At 41.3% G+C, this 22,523-nt stretch overlaps 1 protein-coding gene across 6 annotated transcripts in view; it reads left to right on the top strand.

The window, feature by feature from the left end:
* PLCH1 (phospholipase C eta 1) overlaps positions 1-22,523 on the top strand; it is a 215,759-nt gene that overhangs the window by 134,614 nt on the left and 58,622 nt on the right. For all 6 annotated transcript variants that reach the window (XM_074298048.1, XM_074298049.1, XM_074298052.1 and 3 more), the window contains exons 4-7: positions 1,996-2,239; positions 7,502-7,631; positions 10,390-10,560; positions 21,327-21,420. In XM_074298048.1, the coding sequence (XP_074154149.1) occupies positions 1,996-2,239; positions 7,502-7,631; positions 10,390-10,560; positions 21,327-21,420 (639 nt within the window). The remainder of the gene's footprint in view (positions 1-1,995; positions 2,240-7,501; positions 7,632-10,389; positions 10,561-21,326; positions 21,421-22,523) is intronic.

Genomic DNA, 22,523 nt, shown 5'->3' with positions numbered 1-22,523 from the left:
TTATGTATGTGAATCATAAAACATTCCCTGAGAAGGGGTCCTAGGCTTCCAGATGTTGCCAAAGGGGTCTGTGCCCCACAAAAGGTTAAAGATACCTGAAAAACTCCAAAATTAGCCCCTCTTCATCTATATATCTAAGCTTTAAGAGTAAATCTTTCTGAAAGCCAAATCCTAAATGACTTTCCTCAGTTTTTTCACTAGCTTTAGTGTTCCGAGTTGAGGCACCGTGCAGCGTAGATCATGTGCAGGATCAGTAGGAAGTCCTAGGTTCAGACACTACCCCAACATTTCTCAGTTCTGATGTGACTCGGGGCGGCTTCTGACTTACTTCTTGGAGCCTTAGGCAGCTGCTTTGGACTTATCTACCACATGGCTAAGTTCCCCATGAATATTCAGTGTTTGGAAAGGCATGGAGTAGAGTATTGGACTCTGAGGCAAAAAGATTCTGATTCAAGTCACACCTCACATAGTTACTAGATAGGTGATGCTGCATATAAGTCAGCCTGCCTCTCTGAGCCTCAGTTTCCCCATTTGTAAAATGGAGGTGTTGGACTCAGTGTCAGTTACTTCTTTTAATCTCTGCTCCTATGGTCAAATGTGCGAAGTTATGAGAGAATTTGTGTTTACCACACTTTAGGCTTTTGCGAATCCACTGAGTTTAATTTTGATACTTATAATTCTAACTAGGGGAATAATTGATCAGATTGTTTTTTGTTTGTTTGTTTGTTTTTGCTGCCAGCCTGAATTCAATAGACTTTTATGGAATTCCTACTGCAGGAAGGGACCATTTAGCTCCTGAGCAGTGGTGACTTACTGCTCCTGGGAGAGTTATCAGGAATTCCCCCCCCCCCCCCCATCATGGAGTCCAAGTCCCTCATTTAGAGATGGGGAAGCTGAGACAGACGCGAGCTGATTTGCCTACGTTCACACAGATGCTTGGCGTCACCTTCTGGTTCCCAACCGGATCCTCTGACCCCAAAGCCTTTGTATTTGCCATTGTAACAGTTTTAGAAACCACACTCAGAAACTCTGAAGGCTAGGACTGACTTTCATGAGGCTTTTTGGTTTACACTTTGCCCCTCAGTGCCTGCCTAGCACTATAAGAGCTCCATAAATGCTTTCTGAATGAATTAACTCTCCCAAGTTGGAAGGGCAAGCCGCAGAAGGCCAAAGCCTCCTTTTGGTTTGCTTCCTCCCTTCTCCTTAGATTATCCTACAGGTGACTAGTATGTTTACTCTAGCAGCCTGAGATTGTAGATAGAGAATTGCCCTTGAAATTACGAAGAGTAATTGCAATATTGTTCGATGCAGAACTGTGAATGGCTTAGCTATTCTCAGCAACACAATGATCCAAGACAGTCCCAAAAGACTCACGATGAAGCAGACTCTCCTCCTCGAGAGAAAGAACTGGTATTGATTGAATATAAACTGAAGCATGCTATTGTTCACTTTTTTTCTTTCTTTTTTTTCTTTTACTCAAATCTTTTTATTAAAAAATGACTAACATGAAAATGCTTTACAGAAAAAAAATTTGGAAGGCCTGAGTCTGTGTCCTGTCTTGAACAGGTATTTGCTGTGTGACCCTGGGCAAGTCACTTAATTACTCAGGGCCTCACTTAAGTCTAGGACTGTAAGCTTCAGAGAAAGTGTTGCCCTAAATTATAAAAGGGGGGGCTATGTCAGTGAAACTACAGGGCCAGTGTGTATTCCATGTAATTCATTATGGTATTTACCACTTGATGCTTTCCAAACCTATTTCCCCAGATGATGGTGGGATCTAGCGTGGTTTACCAGTGTATTTTATTGCCTAGCTTTGATTTCACCGTTAGATTATACAGGCCGGAAGTTTCTCCTGGGGAGGCTTCTCTGAGGGAGAATGGCAATGCTGGCATTTTATTTCTTCCCATCTGGCTCCGGCCCAGGAAGAGTGGCTCTTCCCCTGCTCCATGCATATCCTCACTAGGGCTTTTTTTCTGAATCCCCTTTCCCTCACAGTAATTATCGATTCGATTTACAAAGTCACCGAGGGCCGGCAATCTGAGATTTTCCACCGACAGGCGGAGGGGAACTTTGACCCGAGCTGCTGTTTCACCATTTACCATGGAAACCACATGGAGTCCCTGGACCTCATCACCTCCAATCCCGAGGAGGCGAGGACCTGGATCACCGGCTTGAAGTACCTGATGGCTGGAATCAGTGACGAAGACTCTCTTGCCAAACGACGGAGAACCCACGACCAATATCCTTTGCTGAGATTTCAGCTCCAATTGAGTGTGTGAATGATAAGGTGAATAAATCCTGGGTTTGAGTCCTGTCCTGGACAAATCACCTTCTTGGTGCTGCGGACCAATGCTGTAGACCTTAAATAGAAAGAGATCCCTGCAGCTCTTTATTGACCTAGAAAACCACAAGTTAACATTAATTGCATTTTAATTTATTTTACTAATATTTTCTTTGGTTCTTGTTAAATTCTAAGCAGCTCTCCCAGTTTGTTTTATAGAAATGGACCAATTTTCTTTTTTACTTAATTGATTTTTTTGGGGGGAAGGGAAAAATATTTTATAATTTATATATAAAATCTCAGCAAGAGACCATGTAAAATGTCAGGAATATCCACTTTAACTACACAATGTGAATTCCCACTTTTTTTTTTTTAATAAAAGAGGTTTTCTCACTTTGGTATTCTTATAGCAATAATATCACAAGTTTAGTCTCCATCCCATCCTTAAAACTTCAGTTCTAATATGCATCTGTTACTTTGTGAGGTCTTGGCCCACCTTGTTTTCTTAGTTTTGAGCTCAAAGCTGAGCCTTCCCTCTCTCCATTGTCATCCTCTATGTCCTTTAGCCTTTGGCCTTATTAACATAGAACAGGAGGCTTCAGACCACCTGAGCTCCGACACGGACTCCTTCCATCACCCGTGAATGTTTGCTTCAGACGAGCCAGAGCTTTCGGTCACCCTCCTTCCACTCAGCCCGCTTGGCCAGGAGTAATGAACCTGCCATAGGTGTTTATTTCTCTGAGAGGAAGCTTTCAGTCGTCTCCCACAAAATATTGCACTGCAGAATGTCTTCTTCTCCTTCTTTCTTTGACTCGAGTCTCTTTCCTTGACTATGCAATGGAGCCTGAACAGAGTGAGAGTCTAGGGAAGGTCACATTGCTGTGGCTCTTCATAACAAGGTGGATTGGTTATATAGCAATTTTAAGATTTTCAAGACCCTTTCTATAAAACTTTAGATCTAGAGCTGTGCCCTTGGAGGTGACTTAGCAAACTCACATTTTGCACATGAGAGAAGTGAGGCCCAGGAAAGGGAAGCCATTTGCCAAAACTTCCTACGTAGCGAATGGCTGAGGGGGTAGCGGAAGGAATCTCAGTTCTAGTTCTCCTTTTATAGGTTAGGAAACCGAGTCAAGGAGGCTTAGGGACTTCCCTGTGATTTCATAGTTAAATTAAAGCAGCCAAATGTAATATTGCTAAAGTATATGTCTGATTCTATCACTCTCCTCCCCAAAATCTATTCATTGTTTTCCATTACATGCCAAATAAAATAGAAATTCTTTAAAAAATAAAATAAAATAAAAATAGTTAAAAAATTTATAGAGGCCAGATTCAAATTCAGGTCTGCTGAGGTCAACTCTCTCCCCACTGTCTTCCATTGCTGATAGATACATGATGCTGGACTTAGGGATGAGGCAACTCGGAGAAGTAGCAAATGCTCTAGACTTCTGATGGGAAATCTGGACGAGAATCCTGGCTTTGACATTACTAGCTCCATGACCATGGGCAAGCCAGTCAGCCAAATAGTGACGCATAAACTGCCCGGCTCACAGGATTGTTGAGAGGAAAACTGCCTCATAAACGCAATAACACCCCCTGGATCCATTAGAAAAACTCAGTCTGTGTCTATGTCCTTAATGGAGGGAATTCTCGTGTGTGACCCACATAATCTACTTGCTGGGTTTAGAAGGCCCCCTTCCTTTGGGGATTAAAAAATAATAATGCAAAGTAGCTTTAAAAAAAAAAAACAACCTTGCCCTTCACTTGAGGTGGTCCTTTGCTCTTGCTGTTACATCAGTAGGGGTGTGTGTGTGTGTGTGTGTGTGTGTCCCAAGATGCTCCTTGGGTAGGAATATGATGGATTTATATGGATGCATTTGAATACAGAAGCTTTTTTAGGATGTTCATCTGGGCTCAAGGGGGCAGTGAATTCACTCTTATATGTACATGTCTGTACATACATACATACTCACACATACCTAAATCTTGTATTTTAAAAATATCTCTCTTAGACTTAGATATTCATCAGTAACAATAACAATTGCTAACATTGATTTAGTGCTTAAAGGTTTATTTGGTGTTGTACATGTATTGTCTAAATTATAACTGTCCTATCTAAAGCATTATCCTAAGCATACAAAAGGGAGAAAAGGAAGACTCTCTGGGAGAAAAGAAAGCCGCCTTGCCCTCGAGGAGGTTATATTCCTCCACTGAAAACAAACATATCTGTTTGGTTTTGTACTTGTGTACACGGCAGACACATGGAGGGTACTTAATGGGGGCTGGGGGTTCTAGCTGCCCTTTCCAGAGGCGACTAAAATGGGGTGAATTTTCTGGGAGTGAATCACCTGCATTCCTTCCATGAATTACAGGTTGTTTTGTTTTCAGTCCTGCCTCTTCCTAAGACATTCCAAAGCCCTCAATGAGTCCTCTTCCCTGCTGTAGCTTTGCAGTTTTATTCCAGGGAAATGCTTTCCTCACCTTGCCTGGCTAGGGAGGACGACATCCCAAGATATCGGGACATTGGCTGACACATTAACTCATTGTCCTTGAAGTGGCCGCACATCACACATGCCTTCATTTATTGTATCATGAACAGTTTTCAGGAGCGGCTCATATCTGTTTGTGTGGCTCCCTTGTGGGGACTGGCAGCTCGCCATGTTTATATCAACAAGGTTGGCAGGTTAGAAGCTGCCACAAAAATCATTCTGGAAAAAAGACCAGCTAGGAAGAGACCATAGTCCCAGGAGTCATCGAGAGATGATGTCGCAAGAAATTTGGTAGCTGCTTGTGTTCGAACAGAAGACAGAGGCAAAAGGATTCGGGCAAATAAACAGGAAAGGGAAAGCAAAAATCAGCTAAAGCCACGGTCTGATTAAAAAAAAATCAGATTTAGCACAAATCTTTATGAAATCCCTAATTGAACATGCAGATAATTATATTAACTGAAAAGAATAGGTTCTTCCATTTTCACTTAAGACTAAGAATTTCAGTGGTGAATAGATGTTGAACATAAGGGAAGATTAGAAATCTTAAATGGTAAAAAAAAAAAAAATTAGGTCAAAACACAATGTGGTTTAAGCAATCATAGACATATTGGACCAATAAAAAATAGTCCTTGCTGAAGAAAAAAAAGAAAAATAGGAACACATTCCTTGGTCTAGCATTCAAAGCTCTGCCCTCTGGCTCCTACCTACTTTCTGAACCTTATTTCACTGTTCTCTCTTTAAAGTACTCTATGTTCTTACTCATTTGCCTACTAATTATCCCCTGATCTCAGCCCGTTTCTTGCCTGTGTGAGTCATGTGAACTGTCTCTCACTCTTGGAGTACCCCCCCCCCCCCCACGTCTCTAACTACTGAAATCCTTCTCCCCTCCAAGTTCTACCTCACGGGTCTCGTATTCCATGGAGTCTTATTTTATTGAGGAACCCGAATGAAAGATAGTTTCTCCAGGGACAGCGGGGGGTCCCAGAATGCATAAAACACTGGGCTCAGGAGGACCTGAGTTCAAATTTGATCTTAGCTACTTACTGACTGGTCACTTAATTTCTATCTCAGTTTCCTGGGAATGATAATAATGGTACTTTTTTCTCATGATAAAGCGATAAAATAGTTATAAAGTTCTGCATAAATGGGGCAGCTTAGTGGTATAGTACATAGAATACAGGGCTCGGAATCATGGAAGGGTTATGAGTTCAAATCTTGCCTTAGATACTTATTAGCTATGTGACCGTAGGTAAGTCCCCCGTTTGCCTCAGTTTCTTCATCTGTAAAATGAGCTGGAGAAGGGAACGGCAAAGCACTTCAGAATCTGTCGGGATCCTGTCAACTGAGGTCATGAAGAGGTCGACACAACTGAAAATAACTGAAAAACAATTAAAAATTACAAAAATGTAAGTTATTCTTATTCTCCTTTGTCGTTATTTTTCTAGAGCTTTTTTTGGGGGGGTAAAAGGAGTAGAATTTTTTTCTTAACTAAGGTGTGAGCTTTTCATAGCCAGTGACTATGTTCATTTCTTTTTAAAATTTTTATTTTGTTAGTATCCAGTCACGATTTGCACAGAATAGGCGCTTGAAAAATGGGAGTTGCATTGTGTTCTGTACTGTGTTGAATTTGAGATTCCTTTGATGTGGGCGCTCTCACTGTGTTTTTAACATGGCTTCACAGTTTCTGGATAGAAAACAGATCTGTTCTTCATTGATCCTAACCCTTCTCAGTTTCCTGTAGCCAGAAGAATCCTTTCTCTTTTTGATTTTCTGTGCCTATTACACATGAATAATTTACTCAGCGCTTCTTTGAAAGCTCATGTATTTCTTAATCATAAAGAACAGCGTTAAGACATCAGAACACTTGCCTTGCAATTGATCCTCCTAATGTGTGCGATATTGCTAGAGGGATTGTGTGCGTGTGTGTGTACGTGTGTGTGTGTGTGTGTTTAACCAAATTTTTATGCTTACGATTTTAGCATCATAAGATCTAGAACTAGAAGGGAAGGGCCAAAATCATTCACTGCATCCACTCCCCCACGTTCTAGGGGAGGAAACTGGGTCTGGGAGAGTTGACTAATGACTTGTTTAAGTCACTGAGGCAAATCTAGGGGTCTTTTCACTATAGCAAGAGAAGACAAAACGGTCTGATCCAGAAAATCTACAGCTTGGGAAGAGGGGAAACTGACCATAGTTTCTGGCCTCCTTTGGCCTTTCCTACCCTTGATTTTTCTACAAGGGCGGCATTCCTGATCATGAGCCTGATCCTAACTTTTAAAAATAGTGAAATGACTGTAAGTACATAGTTAACTATGACTTCGTCATCTCTAGGTTGTGTCCCTGTGCTCCAAACACATAAAACATTTAAGTCCATTTAAGAAGGTAGTTCTATCAACTTAGTTTAGTTCATTCATGTTGTATTTATTATCTGAATTTAATTAATTTTTAAATTAACTGGAGAAACCTCTGGATGAATGGTTCTGCAGAAGGAGCAAGGCTAGACCCTTTCTTGAGGCTGGGAACTGGAGGCCTGGTTCTCTGGCTCAAGGGCATTCAAGAAAGTAACTGGCTGCCTCTTTGCCAGCTGATCACAGATGCCGTAAGTCATAACAGGAGTGATTGACATGAGTATGAATTGAATTACCAAAGACAGAGCAGAGGCGACTCGGGGACAATCTGGACTTCTTCTCTTTGGGGAGTTGGGAAGAATATTTCCTTGACCTTTGTGCCTCACGTGGGTGAAACAGACCTTCGAAGAGGCCGACAAGAATGGGGACGGCTTGTTGAACATTGAAGAGATCCACCAACTGATGCATAAGCTCAATGTGAACCTGCCTCGGAGAAAAGTCCGGCAGATGTTTCAGGTAAAGCTTGTCCATGGAGACCGAGGCAGGAGGTGATTGGTGGAGGAGATCAGGAAAGGCTCCTGCACTCTATCCATGGATATGATTTAGTATGAGCTGCACCCAGGAAAGATCTGGATTCACTTCCTAGCTTTGACATAGGCTGGCTATATGTATGCATGCATGCACACACATACACACACATATACATACATATATACATACACACATATATACAATACATATATACACATACATACACACATACATATATACTATATACACACATACATGTATATCTACACACATATACATACATATATACACACATATATATACATACACACATACATATATACTACATACACACATACATGTATATCTATATACACACATATACATACATATATACATACACACACATATATATACATACACACATACATATATACTATATACACACATACATGTATATCTATATACACACATACACATATATATACACACACATATATATACATACACACATACATATATACTATATACACACATACATGTATATCTATATACATCACATACACATATATATACATACACACACATATATATACATACACACATACATATATACTATATACACACATACATGTATATCTATATACACACATATACATACATATATACACACACATATATACATACATACACACATACATATATATACACACATACATACATACACATGTCACTGAACCTGTTGATGCCTTGGAAGATTTTCTAAGACTCTAAGTTATGGGGGAGTCGCCAATCTGAATTTCTGGGGCATTCTTATACCAGGAGCTCTCCTTACAAGTGTGTAGTTTTTCCTCTCACAAGAGTGGGATTTTCCCTTTCCCCTGCCCCCCCCATCAGTAAGTAATAGCTAAGAGATTCACTTTGTTGGAGAAATCTCCATCCCTTTCCCTCTTCCTTCCCAGCAATCTCATCCTGTTGCATGATGATTTTCAGCGATTAAAAAAAAAAAAGACAACAATTATTATTATTGACAACTCGTGAAAGGGAAATTGCTACAGTGGCCAGGTCTCATCTTAAAATGCTGATTTTGATTCAGAGATAATAAGATGTTGCTACTTGAGCCATCAAATCTGAGGTGAAAGACTCTCATGTTCCTGAATGAGAATCCCAACCACAGAATATTTGACCTTGTCTCAGAGGGGAAAACCTGCCACTTTGTCTTGGTTTTCCCGTTCCACTTCTGATCAGCTCCAGTAACTAAGACTTTCTATCCTAAGTCTGCCTCTCTGTATCCTAAGTCTGGCTTCTAGTTCTGCCTTCTGAGGGCAAGCCTCTTCCAAATGACAGCCTTTCAAATACTTAAAGAGACCACTACTTTTCAAGTTCATTCATTTCACTTTTACACAAGATTCCACTCAGACCTCAGAAGGAAGCATGGAGTACTCGTCCACGTATAGTCTTAGTCAACAAGAGACATGACGTTATGTATTCGGGCTGCGTGCGGGTGCTCTTGACTGTATTTGGTCTTCATCTGCAAAGTTATATTGGAAGGAAAAGAGCCTTAGTAGAAAATGACCAGCAGACTCGATTTCCAGGATTCACAGAATTTCTACCTCTTATTTGTCAAGGGAACCCATGATTCAAATTCTTTCACAGGCTATTGACCAAAAAAATAACAGTTGTTAGTATTAAGAACTAGCCTATATCGAGATTTTATGGAGAAGGGAGCGCAAAGGGTTTATTTATATTTCATTGCATGAATAAGCAAGCCTTTTTAAAAGCCCAAATACTTTCACAAATTCCATGTTTCGTTATACATTTCCACTGAGGACACTTCACAAAATTCACATTCTTTAAAGCCATTTTCTGTATGCTCTGATTCATCTCTGTCTTGTGGGAAGGAGAAGGAAGACTTCTTCCTGTTTCAAATTCAGATTGAGGAGGTGGGCACTAGGGTTGCATTGGACAATCCACCCTCAACCAGAGCCATTCTGGGAGAGTCCAGGCTGTGCTACCCAGGGATTGGGAGGCTTCCCGGGTAGTGTCAGGATTTGAATCTTTTTAAAAAAGGACCAGTATTTTCTCCGTTCTGCTGTCTCAGATAGTCACCAGAAAAGGGGGCTGTTATGGTGATGGGAACCACATGGCATGATGGATCAGCAAAGGACAGCTAGACGTGTGTTTGAGAGGAAACTCACCTTCCCCTCAGTTGCCCCCCCCCGGGACAAAGCCCTGGTAGCCTTGTATTAGTTATGGCTTGGACAGCGGACCACTCGGTCCAGAAGGGAGAAGAGTCTCTCTCTTCTGCTCATCCACAGAGTGAGCTGAGGTTCGGCTAGTTTTCCTCTGCCATACAAAACTTCTGCTAATTTCATCATAAATTTTTCTCTTTGAAAATGAAACTCCCAGAGCAGATCATGACCTCGTCCCCAATGGGTTTATGTGGTTTTTAGTAAAGCACCAGGAACAAAGAGAAGTCATTCCCCCAGTGCCTCCAACTTTGTCCAAGGGAAATGAGCTTCAAGCCCCCGGTACAGGATGCTAAGTAAGGACTCCAGCCACTTCCTCCCCATCCCACCCCCGCTCATTTCAAGTCTGTTTGTTGGTCATGTTTCTTTAGAAGTTGGTGAAATAGAGAGCCCTTTTCAGCCCTCGCTCCCAGGCGAAGCATCCTCTCTGTGGTGTGTGCTTTGGCTCAGTCCCAATTTCAGTCTGTCAGGGCAATCATCCCCCCTTGGGTTTCTGTTGCTCTTGCCCCTTGCAGGAAGCTGACACGGATGAGAATCAGGGAACTCTGACCTTCGAGGAGTTTTGTGTTTTTTACAAAATGATGTCCCTGAGGCGGGACCTCTACTTGCTGCTCCTGAGCTACAGTGACAAGAAGGACCACTTGACCGTGGAAGAGCTGGCCCAGTTTCTGAAGGTGGAACAAAAGGTAAGAGCCTCTGAGATGGGTGGCTTGAATGAGTTTCATTTCCACCTGGGAAAGCCATTGCTGGTGGAGCCAAAAGGTGGACTAGGAAGTGGAAATGGGGGCCCAACTTGGCTTCAGCACACACACACACACACACACACACACACACACACACACACACACACACACGTGTGTGTGTGTGTGTGTGTGTGTGTTTTATGCTAAAGATATTTGGATCTGTGATTTCCTTGAGTGTCCATAACTCTTTCCGCTCACATGGATCATAATCATCAGAACTTTCATTCAGAATTATCTTTCTCTCTCCGTGGCCTGACACAGCGCTGAGTTGTTCAGGTGCTTTCAGTCATAGCCAACTCTCTGTGACCTCATTGAGAGTTTTTGGGCAAAAATCTGGGACGGCTGGCGGTTTCCTTCTCCAGCTCCTTTTACAGATAAGGAAACTGAGGTTAAACAGGGTGAAGTGATTTGTCCAAGGTCACACAGCGAGCAAGTGCCTGAGACTGTATTTGAGCTCATGAAGATGAGTCTTCCTGATTCCAAGTCCTTCACCCTGTCCACTGTACCACCGAGCCTCAACTGGGCCTCGAGCAAACTTTGAATTGTGTTTCTTAATTCATAGCTTGAGGCAGTGGGAAAAGCCCTGCAAAGAACTAGATTCAAATTCTGTCTCTGAATTTGATGCTTATGTGACCTAGGATGACTTAGCTAAAAAATGAGGGGTGAATTAGAATATCCCAAACTCCCTTGCAACTCCAGATCTGTGACCTTATGGCTTCATGAGTTATTGGGAGTTAAAAAATAAAACCCACTGGGGCAGCTAGGGGGCGCAGTGGATGGAGCACCAGCCCTGAGGTCAGGAGGACCCCAGTTCAAATCTGGTCTCAGACACTTAACATTCTAGCTGTGTGACTCTGGACAACGCAGTCCATTGACGTGCCTGTAACTGACATCACTTTTGGCGTGGGAGGGCTTTTCACTCATTTATTCCCTAAACCAGCAAACATTTACTAGTCACCTGCCGTGTGCCCAGTGCTGTGCTTTGCCATGAGAATACAGAGACGAAAACGTATGTACTTTTGCAAAGCCACAACCCAAACATAAAAGAATAAATACAAAATATCGGCCAGATAGACACAGATCCATGGCAGAGCTAGCACGGCTGGTGGTGTGGATCAGGGTGGGCTTCCTGTAGGAGGTGGCTCTTGGGATGTCTCAAAGGGAGGTCTGGCTCCCACGAGACTGAAGGAGGAGCGTGGGTGTTCCAAATGCTTGAATTGTGGTAGGGCTTTGAAAGCTCAGTGGCCTCCCAGATGTGGTAAAGGCATGTCACAGTAGGACCTTCGTGGCATCAGGGACTCCAGAGGCTTCAAGGGGAATTGAATGTTGACTTTAAAAGATAATGTGGGGATTTCTATATGTCTGACAAATGGGGGGTACAGAAAGCCCCCTCCCTCCGAAGTGCAAGTACCTTGGTCAAATCCTACGTGACACTGTTTTAAATTAATATTATACAGACTGAGGTTTTATTGAATTTCCTGGACATTTTATTAGTGGAATGGAAAAAAAAATCTATGAAATTGTTTTACCAATTTCTTTGGGATTTTGTGCTTTGTTATAGAATTATGAACTTGGTCAGAAAGGGTAAAGATGCTTTTCTTGAGCTAATCTTGGGCAAAATCACAATCATTCATTTTGGATTCAAGTTTGTATTATGTGGAACAACTGAAGTGATAAATTTTCATTTAGAAATCTTTCCTCTATCCCGAGTTGCTTTATTTTTTTAATTCCTTATCTCAGAAGGCTGGGGGTTGTCCTTAGCACAGTTCAAACCTGTTTGAGAATGAAAAATCCCCAGATAATTGGGAACTGCGGAATTTGAGCACCTTGGGAGAAATCCGCAATAAGGCTGACTCTTTCTAGACCTTCCCCGTCTGAGACGATCCACCATTTTTATTACATTTTTAATGTAATCTTGGATTTGTTCCTGGTGTGAAGGCTGGTCATGAGAAACAACCCTTATGTCAAATGACGGAGTGTTATTTGGGCAAGATGGTGGCAGTGGCAGACTTGGCCATCGCCATGTTTATCAATGGTCAGAGGAGGATGTGTTTAGTAAGAACAAAAGGTTTCAAATTTTCATCTCAGTAAAGGTAACTTGACTGCGGGGGATACAGATTTTTTTCCCTTTATCTTTTTTTCTTCTTGTTTTATATATATATATATATATATATATATATATATATATATATATATATATATATATATATATATATATATATATATATATATATATATATATATATATATATATATATATATAAAAAATGTAAAACAGATTCATATATAAATGAGATAGTCCTTTTCTTTCCAATTGCAGACATCTTCTGCCATTGATATCTATATCAAACAGAATTATATATATATATATATGTATATATAAATAACAGAATTTTCATAAAAATTAAAAATGAGATGGTCCCTTTCTTTCCAGTTGCAGATACCTTCTGCCATTGGTATTTATATCTATATCTATATAAAACAGATTTATATATATATATATACAAATAACAGAATTTTCATAAAAATTAAAAATGAGATGGTCCCTTTCTTTCCAATTGCAGATACCTTCTGCCATTGATATTTATATCTATATCTATATAAAACAGATTTATATATATATATATATATATATATACAAATAACAGAATTTTCATAAAAATTAAATATGAGACGGTCCCTTTCTTTCCAGTTGCAGATACCTTCTGCCATTGATATTTATATCTATATACCTGTTCGTGCCTGTGTGTGTATACATATAAATATATGTATATGTATGTATGTATGTTATGGTCTTCATGCAGAACTAAAAAAAATGCCATTTGGAACCTTAAAGATCATTAACTCATTGGAGATAAGCAGATTGAAACCCCCTGCCCAAGAATGAATTAATCAGGGTGCCCTCCCTGGTGATTGTCGCTCACAAGGCAAAGTTCTCCCAGCTTGGTGCAGCAGAAATAACCTCAGACAGGACCTGAGCGAGAGATTTTGCCTCCATCACTTCCAATCTCATCCATCTGCAATGTTTTGATCTTGTGCAATCAATCGGGCGATTAACAAGCATTTATTAATGTCTCTAGGTCCCAGTCACTTCATCTAAAAATGAAAATGGGGGACTAGGATTACCTCTATGATTTCTTTCAGTTCAAAATTCTCTAGATCCACAGCAATCAATCAGTCAATAAGCGCTTCTTATCTGCCAAGCACTATATTAAATGCTGGGGATAAAAATGAAACCTTTCCCATCATCTGAGGTACAAAGACTCTTAAGGTACAGAGTTCTACTTTGTAGTGTATAGCTTATTGAATCTTTTAGAATTTCAGAAGTATTTTCTAAGAATTCATATTGGAAAATTCTTTTTTTACCCACAGCCAGCTAATGTGACATTTTACCTGCTTTCAAAGCACGTTGTACTTGAGGACTTTCAGAATGGGACTTCAAATTTAAGCGGAGAAGATCTGAATAGCTCCAGACAGGGATAACGTATGTCTGGTGGGCAGTAGACGTGTCCGTGCATGCAAACAGTGGAATAAGTTTTTGTTTTTGACAAGTTCTGTGTCACGTTCAAATTTAAGATGGCATTCCCCGAAAAAAACATTTGACTCCAGGTGAAGAGTAGGAGGCCAAGGGAAATCCCTGAAGGAAAATAAGAGGCCATTCACCTTCCATGGGAAGCAAGGTTTTCTTGGATGCTATTACTTTGAGTTAGCACGTGGACTTTTCAAGTCACCACCACCATTGGAGAAATACTACTTACTTACTAATACTATGCACACCACAGGCTTATATTTCACTGCTGCCCCCTGGCCTGGTGGGGACAATGACAAGGGACAGCTGACCGAGGATCACTGCCCTCTCTCTGATATCGTTGTGTTCTATATTAGAATGTCTCGGCCACAGTGACTCAGTATTCTTGTGTCCAGTATCACTGCCTGTGGCAACTTGCTTTCAGTATCTGTGTGACGAATTAGTCTGGACTCTACTCTTCTAAAATCTCAAAATAGTTAAGTTGCAAAACAAGTCAGCTTTCAGGGAAACGAGAATTTTCATAAAAATAAAAAATGAGATGGTCCCTTTCATTTCAATTGCTGACACCTTCTGCCATTGAGCATCTCCTGTCTGTCAGTGATGAATAAGCCATTGTGCTGATGTACGTACTAAGAGGGACAAGGGATCTCTAGGTCCAGAGCTGACTTAAGACAAAGAGAGTGGGTTGGATTGTAGAGGGAGATGTCATAGTGTTTGAAACTCTCCCTTCATCAAGAAAGCCCACCGCTCGAATCCATCATTTTTACTACAATATTCTCCTGGGAGTGTTGGGTGGTTCTGATTCACGGAGTCTCACAAGCTCGGAAGAATCAAAATTGCAGGTGACTCAGATGGCAGTGGAGACACACGGTGGGTGTTAAGTAGGATGTAGCTTATTACCAATGATGACTTATGTATAATTCATAGCATTCAAAGGAAATGGGATGGTGATGTAGAGAGTACACTGGCTCACAGATGCGCAGGCCGAGGGCTGAATTGGTACCCGTGGAATGACAGAAGCCCAAGAGGAAGACTCCAGTACTTTGTGTAGATTGGTAATGGAGCATTTAGGAGAGACAAGTATCTGGAAGATGATGGGGCTGTGAGCCTCCATCGCTGAAGGGAGTGGCCACTTTGATATTCCAGCCTAATGGAGGAGGGAGCAGTGTATATTCAGAGGGGTCTGGACAGTCCCTTCAGAGCTTCAGGTCATAAGTCTTTCTTTGCCTCCTTATCCCGAGCTTCCATTGGGCATGTCTCTCTGTCTTTCTATCTCTGTCTCTTTCTCTCTGTATATAGAAATTTCTCAGAGTATCCATCCAACACTTTCTTTTATAGAAAGAATCTCCATCCTATTTTTCAGGCCCAACCATTTGGTGGTCTTTCTCTCCCTTCTTCTCCTCAATACTTTCTTCTACTTTTTTGGCATATAGAGAAAAATAACCTTCCAGTACTTCAGATCTTTTTTCTCCATTGTTTATACTTTGAAGCCCCCTCCCCCTATTTTTTGTCCCATAACTTGGGGAGTGGATACTTATTTTTTATTTGGCCATGGCACAAAGACAAGTACACCCTCTGCAAGTCACAAATAAGTTCTACTCCATGCTTACTGACAGTAAGTTCCCCAGTCCTCTTGTTAGTAGTTCTAAAAACAGGTTGGAAAACAATTCATTTCCTAAGGCTGGCTTTGGACCATTCTGTGGGAGAACCATATCATACATACGAACATGTGGGCAATAGGCATTGTTCATCTGTTCTGATTTTCCAGGGTGGATGGTTATTCTGTGGAATTGTTATGACTTTCACTTATATTAATATCTATGTGTCTCTGAAATAGGCATTAAGCACATTTTGTTGCTTGCATTAATGTTTAATGGTGTTTCTAAGGAAACATTTCATCTAAGATATCTGTGTCTAAAGAATGAGACCGAGGACAAAGCCCTGTCCAAAAGCAGCAGGGATTTGATCACCTGAATGGCAGGGATTTATGCTATTGGAATTGATGTCAGAGTCTGTCATTGCCCCATGTCGGCCAGTTTTTCTCTTTTGCTGTCACAGGGGAGACAATATCTCCTCCTGTCAAAGAGGCTGAGGACAAACTAGTTTTTATTCGTTAAATAAATTATCTGCTTACTTCACTGCAACTCTGCAAAGAATGAATTTATGCTTTTGCAATTCTGTGTCTGATTCATTTGGACTCTGATTCTTTGAAATATGTAGAGGGGCTAGGGGGCTTCCTCTGCGCTTTCCATGTCTGTGAAGTCCCAGTGCCAGTTAAAGGGGAATTGGACCACTCCAGACCTCTTTTGTAATGTTCCGTATCCACTGATAATTTATTGCAGATGTCTTCAATCAGTTGCTCCAGGGGATTAAGCTTGGCTTTTCCTTCCAATTTTTCTTCTGTATTTGCCTAATGACAACTTAAATCTTTCTCAAAAGCACCAACTACTCTTCTGATTTCATGATACTGAGACTCTCCCTCACCCTGCTTTCCCCCCCCCCCCCCGATCTTTTGCAGAGTTTAAGGCTAATATCTTTTCATTTTGTCCTTAATGACCATCCTCAGCATTTCTGTTTGCTTCCGTTCCCTTTTTTGTTGTTATGGAACATGATGGACTGGGAGGGAGACAAAACAGGGGCCTTAAATATACCCAAGGAGCTTTAGATGGCCCTGAACAGGAGAATGTACATTGGAAGGGAAGGCAAGCACTAGGCTCCATTTATTTAATATATATATATATGTATATATATATATGTATATATATATAATGTGTATATACATATATGTATATATACACACATACACACATATTTTTATATATATATATATTATTATTATATTATTATATAATTATCCATTATAGGACAGAAGGTTCAGAGCTAAAGAGGACTTGGTCTCTTTAGGACAGACTCTTCATTTTATAGAAAAGGAAACTGAGTCACATGACTTGCCTAGTCATGTAGTTAGTGTTCGAGGCAGAATTTGAACCCAGGTCTCCCTGTCTCCTCCAAACCCTCTGCACTATATCATTCTGTCTCCCACCATGATTCTCTATGCTGAAGTAGTGGACACTGATGATTACATAGGGTAGAATCCTAGCTTTCTCTCAGGAGTTTAGAGCCTTTCTCTTTGACATGCACTGCTTTGCCCCATCCTTGGCTGGCCATGCCCATCACTCCCTTTGGCATCGTCCCTCCCTTGTTTTCTCTCCACTTTCTTGTTGAAGCTGTTCTCAGTTTCTGCTCCAATGACAGTAATCGAGTCCGCCCTTCCCATTTCTCCTTTATTATCCTCAAATATATCCGGAGGGTCCTCATCCTTTCCTGTCCTTGCCCCCACATCCTCTCCCCTTTAAAGCTGTTTCCGACTCCTCTCATTACAAAGCTTCCCACAGTGTCAATGTTCCTTGTCGACTTTTCCTGCATTTTCCTCCTGATCAGGACATTGCTTTGCAAGGCTTTCCCAGACTCCAGGCTTTTTCTCCGTATATTTTCTTGGTCTTTTTTCTCTTTGACTCTGAAGTCATCAAGCAATCTTTCAAAGGCCATTTCTTTGTGTTTTGGTAAAACTGAAAAGAAAATGAGGAGAGATGGAGGCTGAAATCTGCTTTTAACACTTACTGGTTCTGGGATCAGGAATGAGAATCAACCTCCCTGATTCTCAGTTTTCTCATCTGTAAAATCAGGGAGAATACTCCTAGGGCCTACTTCTGGTCAAATGAGATCATTTATGTAAAGCATTTTGCAAACCTAAAATGATTGTATAAAAATCCAGCCCCTGAGAGGCTACCAGGCGTGGAATAGGGTGCTGGATATAGAGTCAGGAGGTCCAGAAAGACCCTGCTTTCTGTGCTTACTTACCCACAAGTCACCTCATGTCTTAACAGCCTCATTTGTAAAACAGGGGCAATAATCACTGGGCAGCTTCCTCCCACCAGGGTAATCCTGAGAAGAGAGGGCGCTTTGCAAGCCTCTGTGTACAAAGTAAATGTGAGTTGTTACCCCTCTGATGGGTGCTCACTGACCTTGTATTGATGTTCCAATGTCACCTGGCCAGGGAAAGCCTCTTCTACATGACTGTGATGTGAGTTGGGGCTCAGAGTTCAGCCGAGACTGATGACAATTCCCTGGGAGAGAGTCACGGAGAGGGTTAGACATGCTTGTTGCCTGGGAAAGGGATTATATCTGCTTCTTATTAATTAGAAAATTGGATGAAAAGCACTGCTATGCTTGTAAATACTGAGCTGCCTCAGTATGTTAATAAACTCGTCCATACTTCTTAGGAAGAGAATTATTTCTCACCTCTCTTTTGGCAATATTACACATTATCAAGAAGGTGATAAATGTTAAATGAAGTCTGGGGACTGAAAGCTTGCAGTCAAGTTTGGGGCTCGGAAGGTGCTGGAGTTAGCTTTTGACTTCGCCATTCACATTGGCACAGTGCCTGGCACACAGTAGGCACCTAATAAGTGTTTATCGACTGACTGACCGACTAACTGGCTTGCTCATAATTAAGAGACAACGTGGGATCGTGAGAAGAGGGCTGCTGCCTTTGGGGTGACATGGGTCACATCACTATTGTTTCTTAGTTTCTGTTCCAATTTCCCATAAGGTGGAAGTACACTTAGCCATCTGCTCTAGAGGCTGTTTGAGGACCGGAGACCAAAGCAATAGTCGTGAAAAGTTCAATGTATTTTTTAATAGGATGCTTCCTCATTGTCTTGTTTCCTGTCACCTCAGGATGTCTCCGATTACTTCAATGGATGCTATGAAATTTGGAGGCTGAATTAATCTTTGAAATGTCAAACAGCGTGCTCAGGACAGTCCAGGGGTGTAAGGTACAAAACCCCAGCAACATGGACTGCTGTAGTCATTCATAAGTTAGGGATCACTGCTTTCTATTAATGCCATGGCCCAAGAAACTCATTTGGCTGCTTGGCTCAGTGACTTTATTAATCATAGCCAGAACAATATCAAAAAGGGCACCTTATTGTTGACTTGAATTACATTTATTTTAGGCTACTTTATGGGAGGAAGCCCTTGGTTTTTAAGCATCCTTTTATTTTTATTTTTTATTTTAATGTTTTTGCCTTTTAAAATAATAGGCTTTTATTTTCAAAATATATGCAAAGATTTTTAGCACCTTTAAATTAAAAAAAAATCATTTTTAAAAAAGCATTTATTTTCTCTTTCTCCCGTCTGTGTAGTTCATGAATAGAGCAGTGGGTCTAGACCAGGAGTTATCAAACTACTGCCTGTGGGCCAGATGTACCCGCTGAGGACGTTTAAGCGGCCCACATTATTATGGCAAATGGGCTGAGGGGCGGAGACGGAGTGTGAGCTTTTGTTTTTATTATAGTCCGGCCCTCCCACAGTCTGAAGGACTGAACTGGCCCCTATTTAAAAAGTTGGAGGACCACTGCCCTAGAGTCTGGAAGGCCTGAGTTCAAATCCAGCTTCAGACACTCATTGGTTAAGTAGCAAATCACTTAAATCACGCCAGCTCTCAGTTTCCTCCATTATTAAGTGAGTCACAATTGCACCGACTTCCCAGGGTTGTTGTGAGGATCCAATGAAATAATGTTTATAAGTACCAAAGACACAGTAGCTGCTTAATAAATGCTAGTTCCCCCTTCCCCCATTCTTTTCTTCCCCATCAATAAAAAGAAAAATAAAATGCTCTCAGAAATATAGAGAGGGCTGTGAACAGAACCAGGAGAACAATGTATACGGGAACGGCAACACTGTAATGACAAAGAATACTGAAGATCTAAGAACTCAGATCACTACAACAGTAATTCTTCCACCGTGCTGATCACCACAAATGCATTTCTAGGTGCAGAGGCGTGTCCCCAAAGTCTGAGCCCTGTTTAAGGCTGGGAAGCTATTTAGTAATGCTCTAATTTCTATTATAGCTTAAAGCTTTGGGGACACCCTGTATTTTGTTCACTTTCTAGGGGATTTGTAGGGTCATTGACAATGAGCGCTGATTGTAGCCCATGTGTGCCTCCTCACTCTCTGTTGTGCTCCTCCACATCCTTCCATTAATTCTCCCCAGGGGCTTTACCCTAGGTCTTCAGAACATTCTCTTTTATTAATTTTAAATGCCAGGTATGTGTCATTGGCAACTGGAAGGCTGCCATATTTATATGGTGATTTCCAGAAATATGGACTATATCCTCTGAATATAATGAATCACTTTGTCACGAGCATCGTTGTTCTCAAATTACAATTTTTAAAATGCCTGTAAGATGTTTGGAATCGAATATGTGGGTCTGTCACCTACCTCCAAGTCAAGTCAGTCAGCAGGCATTGAAATGCCTACTGTGTGCCAGTCACTATGCTAAGCACTGAGCATGTACACATACAAGCATATTCACGTTATGTGGAGAGCGGTTTTTTCTTTTCCCTCTTTTGCTTCTGAAGAGTAAATTTGAGCTTTGTTTTCCAGGAGACATTTGGTCTTCCGGCTTGATGTTCTATCCTGGAACAAATAATGCCTTCTGACAGCTGGGAGAGCATTTTTGAGGCTGGTTAGAGTGGTGCCTTAGCAAGGTGATTTTTGGCTCCTTGATTGGAAGGATGGATGAGAAAGGGGAGAGAATAGTGGCCTGGAGCCCTCCTCATTGCAGAGATCCAGGTGAAAACTGCTTAGGTTTCAACTAAGGAGATTGTCCTGTGTCTGGAGAGAAGGAAGGTAAAGTTGCAAGTGATGTTGGAGGTAGAAGTAAATGGAGCAGCTGATGAGTTCTGCAGGTTAGGGGGAGGAAGGAGTCACCCACCTGGGTGATGGGGGCCAGAGAGGAGCTCTGAAGGAAGAGTAAGTCCAGGAGGATGAAGGTGGATCCCATCCGTGGTGGACGAGTGGAATTGACATCACTTTCAAGTCAGTTTCACCTTCTAGCCAGGACTCAAAGAATCTGAATTATTAGGGAGCTTGGAGGTCGGTCATCTATTTCAATTAGTACTTAAACAAGGTAAGTAAAAAATATGTCTGGTGAAGAACTTGGGGAAAAAAACCTAGAAATCTCACTTCAGGACTGTGCGAGTCATTCTTTTATTCTTATTTCAGAGTCTTGGTATTTGGTCGCCAACGTTTCGGGCAGAGTTTAAAGTCCCTTGAGTCTGACACAGACCTTTCCTCAGACCTCATTGCATTAACACTGTCTTTTTGGTTTAGATGGCCAATGTGACCCCAGAATATTGCCTTGACATCATAAAGAAATTCGAAGTTTCTGAAGAAAACAAGGGGAAAAATGTTCTCGGCATAGAAGGTAAAGCATCCTTAGATTCCAAACATCCCTTTCTGGTTATATTTGACTATATAAACTGGCTTGCAAACATTCTTCTTCAGGTCCTATCAGATCTTGATTCATATCTCTTACAGGATTGTGTTTTCTTTTTATTTTGTAAAGCCCTCTCACGGTTCTCTCTCTCTCTGTCTATTCTCTCTTCAGGGAGTCCAGGGGTTGTGGCCATCTTGTTTCTTGCAGAGCTTTCTCCTGGCTTTCTTTTATTGGAGCTAGCTCTGACAAGCTGGTGGCTGATTGTTAAATTTTGGGAAGAGGAAGCATTTATACCTCACAGGAGAGGGCCATGTTACAAATCAGGGTACCATTCATTGTTTCGTTGATTGTCTAGATTTAAGGAGATGTTAATAATGCAGATTACATTTAAATGTGTGTGCAAACATTTTAGCCCACCAGAGGCTAGTTGTTCAATCTTCACCAGTATACCCTGCATTGTTCCAGAAACATCGCTTGAGTTTAAAACAAGTGTGGTTAAAAAGCTGAGGGAATGGAGTCATCATCAAACTAGAGACTAATAATCATAACAACAAGAATCACTGGTATTTGCAGAATGACTTAAGGTTTGCAAGGTGCTTCATCTTCATAATCTCACTTGAGCCTCATAATACTCCTGTTTTTTACCTATTGGTATTGATTCATTGTGTTAGGACTTCTTTTTTATTTTGCTCATTTCTCTGACATCTTTATTATCTCTCTCTCTCTCTCTCTCTCTCTCTCTCTCTCTCTCTCTCTCTCTCTCTCTCTCTCTCTCTCTCTCTCTCCCTCCCTCCCTCCCTCCCTCCCTCCCCCCTCCCTCCTTCCCTCCCTCCCTCCCTCCCTCTTCCTCTCTCCCTCCCTCTCCCTCTCCCTCTCTCTCCCTTCCTCCCTTCCTCTCTCTCTCCCTCCTTCCCTCCCTCCCTCCCTTCCTCCCTCTCTCCCTCCCTCCCTCTTTCTCTCTCTCTTTTTGTTTCCTGTGAATCTTTCTTTAGTTTCATTATTTTTAGAAAAACTATCATTGCTTGGCTATTTTGCAGGAACATCTCAAAATAGATGTTATAAAACTGATAACTTATGGTCTGTACCTTTGT

This window comes from Sminthopsis crassicaudata, chromosome 3 (genome assembly GCF_048593235.1).
Source record: "Sminthopsis crassicaudata isolate SCR6 chromosome 3, ASM4859323v1, whole genome shotgun sequence".
Lineage (NCBI taxonomy): Eukaryota > Metazoa > Chordata > Mammalia > Dasyuromorphia > Dasyuridae > Sminthopsis > Sminthopsis crassicaudata.
The sequence above is the reverse complement of the archived record's forward strand: the minus strand, read 5'-3'. Positions and strand labels throughout refer to the sequence as shown.